The 14,916-nt window shown below is 51.7% G+C and overlaps 1 protein-coding gene across 4 annotated transcripts in view; it reads left to right on the top strand.

Moving 5' to 3' along the window:
• Positions 1 to 14,916, top strand: part of Rhbdl3 (rhomboid like 3) — a 54,109-nt gene that overhangs the window by 7,855 nt on the left and 31,338 nt on the right. For all 4 annotated transcript variants that reach the window (XM_005349409.2, XM_005349410.2, XM_026780456.1 and 1 more), the window contains 2 exons: positions 10,476 to 10,634; positions 13,506 to 13,730. In XM_005349409.2, coding sequence (XP_005349466.1) covers positions 10,476 to 10,634; positions 13,506 to 13,730 — 384 coding nt within the window. The remainder of the gene's footprint in view (positions 1 to 10,475; positions 10,635 to 13,505; positions 13,731 to 14,916) is intronic.

Raw genomic sequence — 14,916 nt, 5'->3', positions numbered from 1 at the left:
GGGGGTGGTATTGCAGGTGCGGGGGTGGTATTGCAGGTGTGGGGGTGGTATTGCAGGTGCATTGGTAGCTGAAAGGAAGTTCAGATGAGATGAAACGCTGAGTGGATTACAGATGCGCCACAGAGAAAAAGTGCCTTCCCCAGAGACAGTCCCAGTGTTCCTGGCTCTGGAACACACGAGCCAGCAGAGTCGGGGTCTCAGGACAACAAAGCCATGGTTTGGAGCCCACCCTTGGCCTCTGCATCTCACTTCCTTATCAAGTAGCTTCCAGTACCGCATCCCTACCCTCTCCTACTCTAGTGACCAGGTAGATCATGTTTCTATTAACTCTTTGATCCCTGGCCATTCACAAAAATACATTCAGCGGTTGAGCTACTGAGCCAAGAGATCTGGGCTCATGTCCTGCCTCGTGTGTGATAGACCCACAGAAGTTTGAATGACTGGCAGGTCAAACTAAGTAAGCCACAGGGGTTAGAAAGATGGCTCAGTTGCTATGAACCTTAAAAAAAGCAAAGCAAAACTATAATCCCGTGTATATTATTTGAGGCCTAAGGTGTCCTCTCCAGGAGCATCCCTTGACCATGGGGTTTCATAATTGTGTCCCGCCCTCCTTCCCACCACTGGGTAGCTCCTGCCCCATCAGGGGCCCTAGGTTATCGGACAGTTGATGGAAGTATCTTGTTCAGTCTGTTCATTCTGCAGATGAGGAAAGTATTGTTATGATGGTGTCTGAGTTCCTGTGTGCTTCCCACCAGTACTGCAAACTCCTTTCCTTGATAGGTGCCAAGCATAGTGATGGAGACAGGTGGAGAGGTGACACTGCAGTAGCTTGGCAACAGTGGGCAAGCCAGTCAACGTCTCCAAGCCACAGACTTTTCATGGAAACCGTAGAATAATAGCTGACCCAGAATTGTTGGGAGGTTGGGTGGAGTGTGCGTAGCTCTTGGCATAGCTGGGAGGAAGCACCAGGTAAATACTGTTCATTACATATATATATATATATATCGGAATATAATGAAGTGAGTCCTGTTTCCCAGATGGATATGGACATGTAGTACATCCAGGGCCTGAATCAAAGTGTTTGGATTCCTGGTCCATCTAGGCTGCCTCCCTAGGATAGAAGCTGGATACCACATGCCCTGCTGAACTTTTCAGAAAGAGTCTTCAGACAAGGCTGCCCAGTACATGTTGATGCCCAAGCGCTGTCTGTGCTACAGAGTGAGAGGTAGAGGGCTAGGACAAGGTGTCTAGCCACCACGTGGGCTGGGCCAAGCATCCTCTCTCCCTCTTTGGCAGTTCTTACTGTCCCTTTCGTGGGTGGTGTAGTGACATTGGGCCCAGGGTACTGTCTTGTTATAGGAATGGAGTCAATATGTCTTGAGCTGTAAACAGACATAATCCTAAACCCCTTTTGGAGATTTTTGTTTGAAAATTAGTCTCTACATGGCTCACCCCCACCCCTTTGGAGATGAGGTCTTGCTACGTAGCTCCTGCTAGCCTCAAACTTAATGTGCTTCAGCCTCCCGAGTGCCGGGATTACAGGAATGTGCCAAACCTCTCCCCACCTCCCGACTTTCCTGAAGCAGGCGTAGGTCTATATTGGTAAAATTCCTTTGAGAAAACAAACACAAGTGTCCACGGTGTGTGTACATATGTGTCCTCTCGTCTTCCTTACACGCTCAGCAAACTGAGAGGTGAGGCTGTTGTGGTTTTTGTGGTTATTATTATGAGACTGTATATGTATAGTCTTGACTGGCCTGAAACTCTCTCTATAGACCAGGCTGACTTTGAACTCACAATGATCCACCTGCCACCACTTCTCCCTCCCAAGGGCTGGGATTAAAGGTGTATGCTGTCACGCCTGACTTGGTGTCCTCTTTATAAGGGAGGAAACGACAGAGGGAGAGGTGATAGGGAACAAATTGGGAGCCTCTGCAGAGGGTCTGTTTGTCCTCAAGGCTTCTGTAACCAGACAGGAGGTGAAGCGACTGTTCCAGGCTCCTTCATCCCACTACTTGCTTCTCTTCTGCCTCCCACCTCCCTCCGTCTCCTGGACTGTTCAGCTCTCTCTGTTCTGGGGACTAGATGGATTTTGGGGGTTTCTAGGGAAGGTGGCAGGGAGCAGGATTTGGGCAGAGGAGAAAGGGCAGGGCAGATGTCAGGACCCCTCCTGATCTCACCTCCTCCTGCCACTTCTGCCCGATGCTCCGTGGAGGCTTCTGGATTCATGACTATGACTCGGCTTTGGTCCCTGGGTGTCCCTGACAAGCTGGTCCAGATGAGTCAGTCCAGGTACTTCATCTATTCCCGATCCCCTAAGGTGTTACTTCTGAGTCAGAGCCCCCATTCTCCCCTCAGCCTGTGACTTGGCCAAGCAAGAGGCGGGAGAGCTGTCCTTGAGCCTCTGGAGAAGCTTTGGGGTGGTGCTGAAGAACTGGGGGGTAGGATCTTCGGGGGGGGGGTGGTTCTGGGGCAGGCTGACCAGTGGAGAGTGCCAGAGTCTGGTAGAAGGAGACTGGTCTCACCCGTCTCTTCCCTCCTCTGCCTCCCTGGCCAGCCTGCTAGCCTCAGTCACCCTGAGAAGCGAGAGGAGGGGTGTTCAGGAGCCTGGTGTCTGGATTGGTGCCTGCTGAGGCCTGAACTGCCTCCCCTGCTCCTGTAGTGGCAGCTGAGAGAGGAGAGCACTGGGGTCCACAGGGCTCCAAGAGGGCAGGCTGGAGGGCAGGAGGGATCAAAACCTGGTCTTGGGACCAGCCAGTTCCCTTCCACTTTGAACTGAAGCTTGAGCACCTCTTGCTTACCCTGGCTCAGGTCAGGTGGGACGTCTCTGAGGGCTTCAGGTTTTCTCTCTGTTAAATGGGACTAGTCACACTTAATTGTGTTCTGAAAGTTGGTGTTTTGAAAAATTAGCGGGAGAAGGTCATGGGAAGGACAAGAGTTGGGTCCCGTCCATCCCCCCCCCCCTTTATCATCCTCATTTGCAAGGAAAAAGTGGAAGAGAAAGCCCCCACCCTCCCATCACCAGCCTCCTGACCTTGCCAGCTGCAGCCTGAACTTCTTAATTTATGGGGTTGTAAATATCCATGAATGGCCGGGAGTTCCCTGGTGGGCTGTGGCATGCTGGGTGGGGACAGCTCTGTTGAGCCAGAAACTCCCCAATAGCCTCATTAATTTGCTCTGCTTAGAGGCCTAGGAATGAAACAAGGAGCTGGCAGATGGGAGACCCCCTCTACCAAGGAGGGCAGCTGTCTGCATCTTACCCTATCCCAGTACACATGCCCTGTGGCCATTTCCTTCTGGACTGACAAGAGACTCTGGGGATGAGATGGGACCTTACCCAGACCCAGGCTCCATGTTCCAGACCCAAGAGGTACACAGGATGGCAGCTGGCTTGTTGTCGACAGGTGCCGCCTTTGGGATCATTTTGAGTACTCACAGCTTTTGTTCGTGGAGGAGAGGGTCTTCCCGGGAGCCAGACTCGTGATTGTCCCAGAAACGCAGTCCGTGCAAGTCGCAAATTGTTCCTATCTCCTCTCCTGCTTCGAGAATGCTGGGGACATTGTGAAGCCTGGGGCAGCTTTCTGGCCTCTAGGGAAAGCTGGGCTGCTGTCCTGGGTGCTGAGCAGGCAAACCCCCTCGCTCTGGCAGGCTTTGTCCCTGAGAGCTCAGCTTGGTGGCCCCATGAGGCCAATTGCGGATTTCTCAGCCTCTCTTGGGACCTGGTATCCCCAGTCAACCTTCTAGCTGGGACCGGATCCCACAGACTTCTAATATCAGCTGCCTGAGAGCCTGGGACACTCAAGAACTGGAGGCAGAGGAGCTGCCTGGGTTTCATGAAGGGAAGTGTGATTGTACTGTAGGCTTGTGACTGTCCCTAAAGGTTTTACACAGTGCTGTTGTCAAAAATAAATGCTGTGTGGCCGGGCGGTGGTGGTGCATGCCTTTAATCCCAGCACTCAGAAGGCAGAGGCAGGCGGAGCTCTGTAAATTCGAGGGCAGCCTGGTCTACAGAGCGAGTTCCAGGACATGCTTCAAAGCCACAGAGAAACCCTGTCTCAAACAAACAAACAAACAAACAAACAAGCAAACAAACAAATGCTGTGGTCGAATAAGGTAGAGTTAGGAAAATGAGGGGCTGGATCAAATCAAACAGGCTTTTTCCACTACTGGGTCTGGCAGAACCCTTTCTGTGGGTGCTTATGTCATGTTCTTCTATGAGGGCTTCCTGACTATGGGAAAGAAAGTGGAGTTTTGTTTAATGCCAGATTTCCACCTGTGCCTCTCCCTTCCACCCCCATCACCAGCCTTTTCCACGGCCTTCCGTCCCCGAGAAGGGATTGCTGTTCCTCCTCAGAGCCCACTGTACCATCCAGGACCTTGGGCCCAGGGTCTCATGAAGTGCACACTGGGAAGATCCTGTACCAGGAGGTACCCTTTGTTCCACTGTACGGGGCTGAGGAAAGCAAGAGAAGGCTAGACTGGGGCTGTGAGCCCCGTGGAGGAACCTCAGATTATTTCTCTATTGGCCCTTGTTCACTCTTTAACCTTGAGATAGTCTCTCTAGCTATTTTTAGTCTCTGTGCTCTTAGCGGTCCATATAATGAATGCGTTGCCTGGACCACAGTGGATCCTTAGCAAGCCTGTGAGGTGGATGGGTGGATGGATGGATGGATAGGAGGACTGGCCATCTTTCGAATGCTTTAGCCATAGTATCCCAGTGGTGGGAGGGAGCCAGGCTCTCTGTTCTGCCTGGGTATGAATTTATCTAAACAAATTACCATCTGTTCAAACTCTGAGCAGCTTAGCCCTTGGTGCCTTGACTCCCCACCGTGCCCCTACCCCTGAGAAGTAGCTTTCATGATAGTAAATGCCTTGTAGATTCTCGTAAGGTATGAATAGAAGGAGGGATGGCCATGTAATTTTTCACCCAAGCCGAGACACCTTAGAGTAAAGGAGGCAGGGCGAGTCGTGTTTGGAAAACAGGTGTGAACAAGTTTGGCCTCAGAGAAGCCAAGGTGAATGGTGCACTGAGGGTTCAGTGGACTTAGAACCTGAAACTTTGCAAACTCCCCTCATACATCAGGAGACTGGTACATAAACAGGCTCTGAGTAGAGCTACTTGGCACAGGAAGGGGGCCTTAGTAATCCCCTCCCTACTGCCTCAAATCCCCTAGCACTCTGCAATGCCCTTTGCAAACCTCTGAGGTTCCTTCCAGAACCTTGGGGGTTTATTCTTGTTCTGAGTTTTGTTTTGTTTTTTGAGGCAGTGGCCTCCCGTAACTCACGTTGGCTTCGATCTGACAATCTGATACATAAGCACAGAGGATGACCCTGAACTTCTGATCTTGCTGCCTGCCTCCCAAGTGCCACGATCAGAGGGCTCACCATTATACCTGGCTTCCCTTCCAGCTGTCTGAACCCAGATTAATGAGCTCCTAACCTTCTAACTTGCTAAATGGTTCTAGTCCCACTTTGCTTCTCATTTACTCTTCAATGGCACTGGGACTAGAAGGTCCGCTCCCCCAAAGACTTAATGGGCTATGGCTTTCTCTAGCCCATCCTTGCTTCTATATCCATGGATGGATATGGCCCCTTCCATCCCCACAAGTAGGCAGAGCTCCTCCTACTCATTCTTGGATGAGGAAACTGAGGCTCTGTAGTTGATGAATTGCCCCTCCCCCCAGCACAGCAGCTGGGGCTGAGCTCCTACCTAAACACATGGAGAATTTGCTGGGCCATTTCCCCAGACTAAATGGACTAAGTGGCCCAGGAACAAGCACAGGGAGGGAGGTGAAAGATGAGAGAGAGAGAGAGAGAGAGAGAGAGAGAGAGAGAGAGAGAGAGAGAGAGAATGCGCGCTTGTGTGCCTCTGTGTGTGTGTGTGTGTGCCTCTGTGTGTGTGTGTGTGTGCCTCTGTGTGTGTGTGTGTGCCTCTGTGTGTGTGTGTGTGCCTCTGTGTGCCTCTGTGTGCCTCTGTGTGTGTGTGTGTGAGTGTGTGTGTGCCTCTGTGTGTGAGTGTGTGTGTGTGTGTGTGGCCTCAGACTGGGCAGAGAAGCCACCTAGGAGATTAGCAACCTATGAGCAGGGCACTGGTGGGATTAAAAGCTTCCTTGGAGCCTCTAGAAGCTCTTTTTAAGGCCGAGGAGGGAGGGCAGGATTGTGGGTCGTCCCCCTCCAGTGCAGCTCTGTCCAGCACTGGGCTCTCTCCCGCAGGTCAGGGCCCACTTTGGTTACTGCCTTCTTGCCAGGCTTCGGCCTCACTGATATATTCAATCCTCCAGCTGCACTGACTGGCCATTCTAGACTAGCCCTGGCAGGCTGCTTCCAGCCCATGCCACCCCCCCCCCCAGCTCATCCTGCAAGCAGCCTGCTGCCCCAAAGAGGGATTCCAGGGCCAGGATCTTGGAGGGGCAGCTTCAGGGGCTCTAGCATGTTTTTAACAAGAAGTTGTGTTTGGAGGATTTGTTCTGCCTGCCCCCTCCCCGCACTCCCCACCAAAGTAGCACCACACTCTTAGTGTGACCTCACCCCCTATAAGCCTGAGGGCAGCTGGCAGGTAGACAGACCAAGGAGACAGACCCCCATTTGAAGAAAGTGATGGTAATAGCCCCTGGCTAGCTAGCGGCTGCCCCAGGTAGACATCAGCCCACTCAATAGACAGGAAAGCCGAGCTGTGTAAAGACAGGGGTGTGATTTTGGCCTTGCTCCCTGCCATCTTGCTTGAGGGACACAGTCTTAAGTCAGAAGTCCTCAGCTTCCTTCTGAAGGGTGGGACCTTCCTCTTCTGATTTCTGAATGTGATATCTCTCCCCTTCCCCCCTTCTGCCTCCTCCTGTCTCTTTTAACCTTCACCCCACTGGGTGCCCTATGCCCACTGCCATCTCTGCCCATGCCCTCAGCAGCCAGCCTGGCTCTGGCTCTCCCCCACCCCCACTCATCCTGAGTCTCGGAGGCCTCATTATTAGGGTAGTGGTGACCCCCCCATTGTCTGGCCTATCTAGCCCTGGCATGAAAGGTAGAGTTTTGGCAGAGAACGGAGGCTCGGCCCGATTCCAGCGTGTTCTCTGCAGTGTAGATAGAGCCTGTAATGTGTTTGGGGCTAGGAGGCCTGGGGAGCCACAGGGCAGCCCCTTGTCACTAGGACAACAGCAGGGAGCCCTGCAGGGGTAAGGGGAGGAGGAGAGCAGGTGGCTCTTTGTCTGGGGCCTGATCCCAGCCCCCTACTTCATCTTCATCTATAGGCAGCCCTGAGGAGGCCCCTGGGAAGGGACTGTGGCCTGTGCTCCCAGCATGGGCAAAGCCACTGGGCTTTCTCCTTCCTCCCCTCATGAGGCTGAGGAGGTCCCCTGATATGCAGGGAAACCTTGATCCCTACAGGACCCAGCAGACATCTTCCCAGGACCTACAACCCAGTCCTGAGGTCAACGTGGCATGAACACAGTCAGGGCCAGGCTAAAGGGTCCCTATGTGGATTAGGATAGTGGTCTCTCTCGTGTACCAAAGCCCTGCTGGCTGTTAGCATTTCAACCTTCCCTCGGTTCTCCCTCCTCTCCCCTCTCTCTGCTCAGTTTCCACATCTGAGCAGCAAAGAGGCCAGACTAGCTCTGTTTAGGCCCCTTTCCTACTGTTAAAAAAAAAAAAAAAAAAAAAAAAAAAAAAGCTGTTTGGGGAGAACCATGGGTTCCTGGAGTCCTGCTTCTCTTTGGTTAAGAGCACTTGTTGCACCGGGCACTGGTGGCGCACACCTTTAATCCCAGCACTTGGGAGGCAGAGACAGGCGGATCTGTGAGTTCAAGTCCAGCCCGGTCTACAAGAGCTAGTTCCAGGACAGGCTCCAAAACTACAGAACAAACAAACAAGAAGTACTTGTTGCTCTCCCAGCACCCACATGGCAGCTCACAACTGTCCTTAACTCCAGTTCCAGAGGACCCAACCCCCTTTTCTGGCCTCCACAGTCACCAGGAACACATGTGGTACACAGATATACATGCAGGCAAAAATTCATACATATAAAATAAAAAATAAAGTGATCTTTAAAAAGAAGAAATTCTGTACATAAAGTACATTAAACAGTGTTAGGCCATGAATATATGGCAGATATTAGGTGTTAAATTACATTTAGAGTGTGGATGTGGGTGTAATGTTTCTCTGTCGGCGTGCCACAGCAACAACACAAGTGTGCAGGCCCGAGAACTCCTATGGGAGTTAATTTTGCTATTGGTCCTGGGCATTGAGCTCAGGTCATCGGGCTTAATTGCAAGTGCCTTTACCTGCTGAGGCAGCACCTTGGCCCTTATTATTATTATTATATTTTTTTTGTTTGGTTTTTGAGGCAGGGTTTCTCTGTAGCTTTGGTGCCTGTCCTGGAACTAGTCCTGTAGACCAGGCTGGCCTCGAACTCCCAGAGATCCGCCTGCCTCTGCCTCCCGAGTGCTGGGATTAAAGGCGTGCGCCACCACCTGGCCCTTATTATTATTTTTTAATCTATTATGAGGGAGGTGTGATATCACACACGCTTAGTCCCAGCGCTTGGGAGGCAGAGATAGGCAGAGCTCTGTGAGCTTGGTACCAGCCTAGTCTACAGAGTGAGTCCCAGGACAGCCAGGGCTACACAGATACCCTGTCTCAAAAACAAACAAAAATCTGTTGTTATTATGATTACTACTATTATTCTCGGGGGGGGGGGCTTGTGTGGACAGATGAGGAGGCTAGCTTTTGGGAGTCAGTTCACTCTTCCCTCCAGGGATGGAGCTCGGGTTGTCAGGCTTGCTATTAGCAAGGACTGTTAACTACTGAGCCCTTTCGTTGGCCCTGGCATTCTTAGTCTTTTTTATTTTTTCTTTTTCTTTTTTTGGTTTTTCGAGACAGGGTTTCTCTGTGGCTTTGGAGCCTGTCCTGGAACTAGCTCTGTAGACCAGGCTGGTCTCGAACTCCCAGAGATCCGCCTGCCTCTGCCTCCCGAGTGCTGGGATTAAAGGCGTGCGCCACCACCGCCCGGCGGCATTCTTAGTCTTAATGAACCTTTTGAGTTTCCTGAAATCCTTGATGATAAGGAAATGGGTGTCATGTGCACCTGGTGCTGGGGTGAAGGGTCTAACCTGAGCATGGACCTCCTCAGAGCTTTCTCCTAAACTGTTCTGGGGGAGCTGAAGTGACCGTGACTTGTGGCTGTCAGTCTCAGACTGTCTACTAACACTGTGTAGTGTTTTCCAAACAGCCTTTGTTAACCTTATCCAGAGAAAGGGGCAGCATGGGTTTGGCCTTCCAACTTCTCCCCTGTACCTTCCCAGGGCCCATTGCCATTTAGTGCCTCCTATCCCAGACTGAGTACCAGACGCAGGGATTCTTTAGCACCGTAGCTGTATCCCCTGCGTCCCATTGCCTTTCCCCTACGCAACCCACGGCAGCATTTCCAGGTACACACCAGAGGCCGGGGTCAGGAGCCCCCTTGACCAGAGTGCGTTTGGTACCACAAGAGATGGGGTGTCATTTTCTGGCAGGGTGAGCCCTGTCGGGAAGGAGCAAAAAGGGATAAAGGCCTTTCCTCACTAATCCGAAGAGGCTTCTCATGGAAAATTAGTACCTGTCTGTTCATCTGAACATCTCATTTATTCATCCAGCAAATCTCAACTGAAGGCCTGTAAGACAGACGCCTGACAGGAGGCACTGGCCTTGGAGGAGTTACAGCCCTGGGATGAAGCAGAAGTAGCTAAGACAGGTTGGGCGGGAAGTCTGGCTGCTGTCCAGGGCGCAGGGAGCTTCAGGAGGTTAAAGAGAATGGTGTAAAATGCACATGTGCCCACACAAATGCAGAAGCACACCCCTACCCCTACCCCCAAAACAAAACAACAGAGAGCATGTCTTCGGTGAGTTGGCCACCCATGGGGTGTGAGTAGGAAGGACCCTGGACTGACGGCCCATCCTGCGCTGGGGATGCTCAGGTCTCTCTTTCCCTGTCCTTTGTCTCCTCCACTTACAGAACTCCATTCCTGCTTTCCTTCCCACAGTTAGGAGGAAGTGGAAGGAGAAACTTGGGAAGAGCTGTAGTTGGGTGGCAGAGCACCAGTACCCTTGGAAAGGGTACCAGCTGGCGATGGTGGCGCACACCTTTAATCCCAGCACTCAGGAGGCAGAGGCAGACAGGTCTCTGAGTTCAGGACAGCCAGGGCTACACAGAGAAACCCTGTCTCGAAAAACTAAAAGCGCTATCAGCCAGACATAGTGCGCACGCCTCACAGGGAGGTTACGTTCAGCTCCAGCTGAGCCTGAACTGTCTCAAAGAAACAAAATAAAAGACCACAAGAAAGTTCAGGAGCGGGGCTTTCTTCTTCCCTGTAAGGCAGTTGGACCGGTCATCCTGACTGTGTCCTTAGAAGTGTCCCCATAGCCCCTGTGGGAGGGCGGGAGGTCTGTGCTCCACATCTGCCCTGGGGTAGTACCCACTGACTCCTCTGCTTTCTGTGTTTCACCCTCAGTTTGACCCTGGGAGCACCGGCTACATCAGCACAGGAAAATTCCGGAGCCTCCTGGAGAGCCACAGCTCTAAGTTGGACCCACACAAAAAGGAGGTGCTGCTAGCTCTCGCTGACAGCCATGCAGACGGGCAGATCTGCTACCAGGACTTTGTCAACCTGGTGAGCATTCTGGATGGGGAGGGCCTTAGACACTGGAAGTAGCTTGAGGCCAAGAGGTGTCTCAGCTGACAGCATTTGAACAGCCACAGCTTCAACAGGTGAGAAGACACCACAGCCCCCGAGGGAAACCACTCTCACCTCCACGGAGTAGACATGGTTTGTTCTGGGGCAGTGTGACCATGGCCTGAAACATACTTCGGGTTTCCTCAAATACATGTTTCAAGGGTGAAGTTACATGGAGGTTTTTATAGTAATAATAGAACAAAGGAAGTTATAAATCAAGGCATTTTTAGAAACACAATAAGTGAAAACTTCAGAAAAATGGGATAAACAAGATGGAGGTCTCTTTTCAATAGGCTTTAGATGCACGCTCTCTCTCACACATACACACATGCATGCACACACGCACACAAACCTCAGATGCTGTCCAATTACTCTTAGCCTTTGGGTTGATGGCAACTCGTAGTCCTGCTAAGTTAATAAATTCCAAAAGGCTGGATGTGGTGGCGCACGCCTTTAACCCCAGCAGAGGCAGACAAGTCCAGACAGATCTCTGTGAGTTTGAGGCCAGCCTGGTCTACATAGTGAGTTCCAGGTCAGCCAGAGATACACATTGACACCCTGTCTCAAATCAAAAATGAAAACAAACAAAATAAAATAAATTCCAAAACGTGGTTGTCTGTTAGTTATAGCAAAGCTGGAGGCCCGAGCTCTTAGAACTGACGGTGATTGCTCCTGTTTGTGGGAGGGACCTTGATTCATGAGTCCTACTGGTTATCTTTGGTAGGGACGCCCTCCTCTCCTCCCTGGGGATTGATGCTCTTCTTTCAGAGGCAGCCACGGTGGTTGCACTGGGCTTTGGGTGACTTAGGCAAGCTGCATTTCTCCACCCCCATGAGGGACATCAGTAGAAGTTACATGAACGACTAAGGCTGGATGTCTGCTTGTGTCCCCATCGATGAGGCCTTCCTACCTCTTCATGCCCCCACCGAGGAGAAAGAACGCAGCAAAGTTCCCTATATTGTAGATACCAAAGGCCTCAGGCAGGGCCAGGGAAGCCTGCTGTCACCGTCCCATCTTAACTCTCTGTGACGTGACTGCCCAGACAATAGCAGCGTCGGTGGCCTCTCAGCTGCAGGTTGCTCCCGTGGTGGACTTGTGAGTTTACAAGGAACTGCTAGAGACACTCAGGGGTAGAATAGTATCCACTATTCTAGTAGACCCAGGGAGCGGACCTGGAAGCCTGGGCCAAGGTGAGCTCAGACAGCAGCAGTTCACAGACTGGGCCTCAGAAGTGCCATCAGCCTCATCGGGAAGCAGACGGGAAGCCTGGCTCAGACTTGTGCCCAGCCCATATGCACCCGGTGCCTGCCCAATCTCAAGGCCCACGCAAGGTGTTTCTCTCCTGTCAGGTTCCGTTCCTCTGTGTGAGTTCATGACATGATGATGTCATGCTGTTGTCACATTTTTATGCTCAGACTCTGAGCTGGAGCAATCACTTCCAGCCTGCATTCATGTAAAGAGGGCACCTCGAGCCTGAGCCCTCCCTCTGCCTTTGCTGGCCGCTCTATGCTTCTCTTTGCCCGTTTGTAAAATGAATCTAATGGTGCATGTAGGGTTTCCGCCAGGACCAAATAGGATAAAGGACTGTATTTGCAAGTTTCTGTTGTCTCCTAATGTTCTTCTGCTGGGAAACCTCACTGCATGACTTACCAGCCCACACAGAACAAATTACCCTCACCTGGGGGTGGCAATGGCTAGAGGGGTTCACTGAGGCCAACCAGCCAGGGGAGGCTGGCTTAAAGCCACACGGGGAACCGGGAGAAGCAAGACTCAAGGTTAGGGGATGACTCTGCAGGGGAGGCTCCCGCTAAGTGGCCTTGTCTGATCCTGGATTCTTCCAGGTGCCCTCCAGAAAGAGGCTCAGACTCCTGTGCCCTGCTCTGGCTCCATTCGCCTTGCTAGTCCTGACTGGATCTTGCTTTTGGATCTGGCTGGTTTATCTTCTGCAGGGTCTCTGGTCTGAGAAGTACATCAATGACTACATGCCAATAGCTATGAAACATGCAGTAGCTATGAGCCCTTGGGCCAGGAGATCTGGGTCTTTTGGCCTACTCTCCCTTGGAATAGTTTACAGTATGATCCGGGAAAATATCAAGGGTGGCAGAAGCTTCCAGGGGCTGGAAGTCCCGCTAACTGCTAGATGAAGCAGATCTTTGGGGACCAGCCCTGGATTGCTGAGGGTAGGACCTGGTCTTGGGTGAGGCCCTAGGCTCACTAAGTATCATACATGCCAGGAAACATTCAGGTGTCATGGCTTCCATGACATCGGGTTCTGATCCTGACAACTTCTGACAGCTGGCTGACAAAGACCTGCTTGCACCTTCCCAAGCTGGCATGCCTGGGATGCTCACTCACCCTGGCCCTCACCTGGCCATCCCCTCCTTCAGGAAAGCCCTTGCTGATCACCTGGAGACACACTGGAGAACTGTGTGTTCCCATGGCCGCTGTTGCTCTGAACTGTGACTGCTGATTTCCTGGTCCTGAGCATCACCGTCTCCCATGTAACACAAGGGATCAGAGGATCAGGGATGAGTGGGTAGGAGGTCTGTATAAATATAGGCCTGGGTTTGAACCTGTGTCTTCTTAGGTACTCTCTGTACCTCAGTTTCCTATTTGGCAGAAGGAATGTTCAGAGTTCTTTTCTAATGGAGATGAGCTGTGAGGTCAGAGGTCAACACGGTGGCATTCCTGGAATGCTGCCCAGAGCTCAGAGAAGAATTGCTCCAGCGAGCAGGCAAGCTGAGGTGTAGGTGCAGTGCTCCCTGAGGCCCCGACTCTGACCCTCTCCTCACCCCGTTTCCTGTGCAGATGAGCAACAAGCGTTCCAACAGCTTCCGCCAGGCCATCCTTCAGGGCAACCGCAGGCTGAGCAGCAAGGCCCTGCTGGAGGAGAAGGGGCTGAGCCTCTCCCAGCGGCTCATCCGCCACGTGGCCTACGAGACCCTGCCCCGAGAGATTGATCGCAAGTGGTACTACGACAGCTACACCTGCTGCCCCCCGCCCTGGTTCATGATCACAGTCACCCTGCTGGAGGCAAGGACCAGGGTGGAGCTGGGGGGGGGCTTTCTAAACCTGGGGTTGCATGGGGAGAGGAGGTCGAAGGTTTGAGGGGGAAAGCTGCAGATCAAATAGCAGTCGTTCTGCAAGTCAGAGCCTTGCTAGGGAACCCAGTTGCCTAGCTGAAGCGCTTTTAGTGAGCACTCCCAGGCGAAGATTACTTGAGGCAACCTGCAGCAAAATCTCCATATTTCTTCCCCCTTCAAAACAGCAAAACAATGTGACAAACTCAAGGGTTTGGGGATTTAGCCAGACAAACTCAATAAAGCCAATTTATGTAAATTCCAATCCTGGAAGGCTAGAACAATAGTTGTTCTAGCCTTGAGACTTCATTTGCAGACTGTAAAGCAGGGGTCACCAGAGCTTCCCCATGCCGCGGGCGAGGACACCTCCACAGAGGAAGAGGATGGCTGGGGTGCTTCTTGAACACAGAAGCACATGCTTACCTCTGGGAGGGAGTGTTTGTGAACAAGAAAATGAAGTTTTTATAGAATATTCTCTCTTTAGGGAATCTGCCATACATTGTTTAAAAAATTCACAGGCTAGTGCTTCTTAAAAACAAATAATTCCAACCAACAGTCATTCCTTTAATTTTTTTTTCATTTTATTTGTGTGTGTGTGCTGTGCATGTGTGAGCTTGTGAGTATGTGTGTGTCTGTGTGTGAGTGTGTGTCTATGTGCATGCCTATGTGTGAGCTTGTGAGTGTGTGTGTGTCTGTGCATGCCAGTGTGTGAGCTTGTGAGTGTGTGTGGTGTCTGCATGCCTATGTATGAGCTTGTTTGTGAGTGTGTGTGCATTCCTGTGTGTGAGCTTGTGAGTGTGTGTGTGTCTGTGCACGCCAGTGTGTGAGCTTGTGAGTGTGTGTGGTGTCTGCATGCCTATGTGTGAGCTTGTTTGTGAGTGTGTGTGCATTCCTGTGTGTGAGCTTGTGAGTGTGTGTGTGTCTGTGTGCATGCCTGTGTGTGAGCTTGTGTGTGTTGTGTGTGTGTGCATGCCTGTGTGTGAGCTTGTGAGTGTGTGTGTGAGCTTGTGAGTGTGTGTGTGTGCATGCCTGTGTGTGAGCTTATGAGTGTGTGTGTGTGTGCATGCCTGTGTGTGAGCTTGTGACTGTGTGTGTGTGCATGCATGTGTGTGAGCTTGTGAGTGTGTGTGTGTGTGCAT

This window comes from Microtus ochrogaster, chromosome 7 (genome assembly GCF_000317375.1).
Source record: "Microtus ochrogaster isolate Prairie Vole_2 chromosome 7, MicOch1.0, whole genome shotgun sequence".
NCBI lineage: Eukaryota > Metazoa > Chordata > Mammalia > Rodentia > Cricetidae > Microtus > Microtus ochrogaster.
Note: the sequence above shows the minus strand (reverse complement) of the source record. Positions and strands in the feature narration are given on the sequence as shown.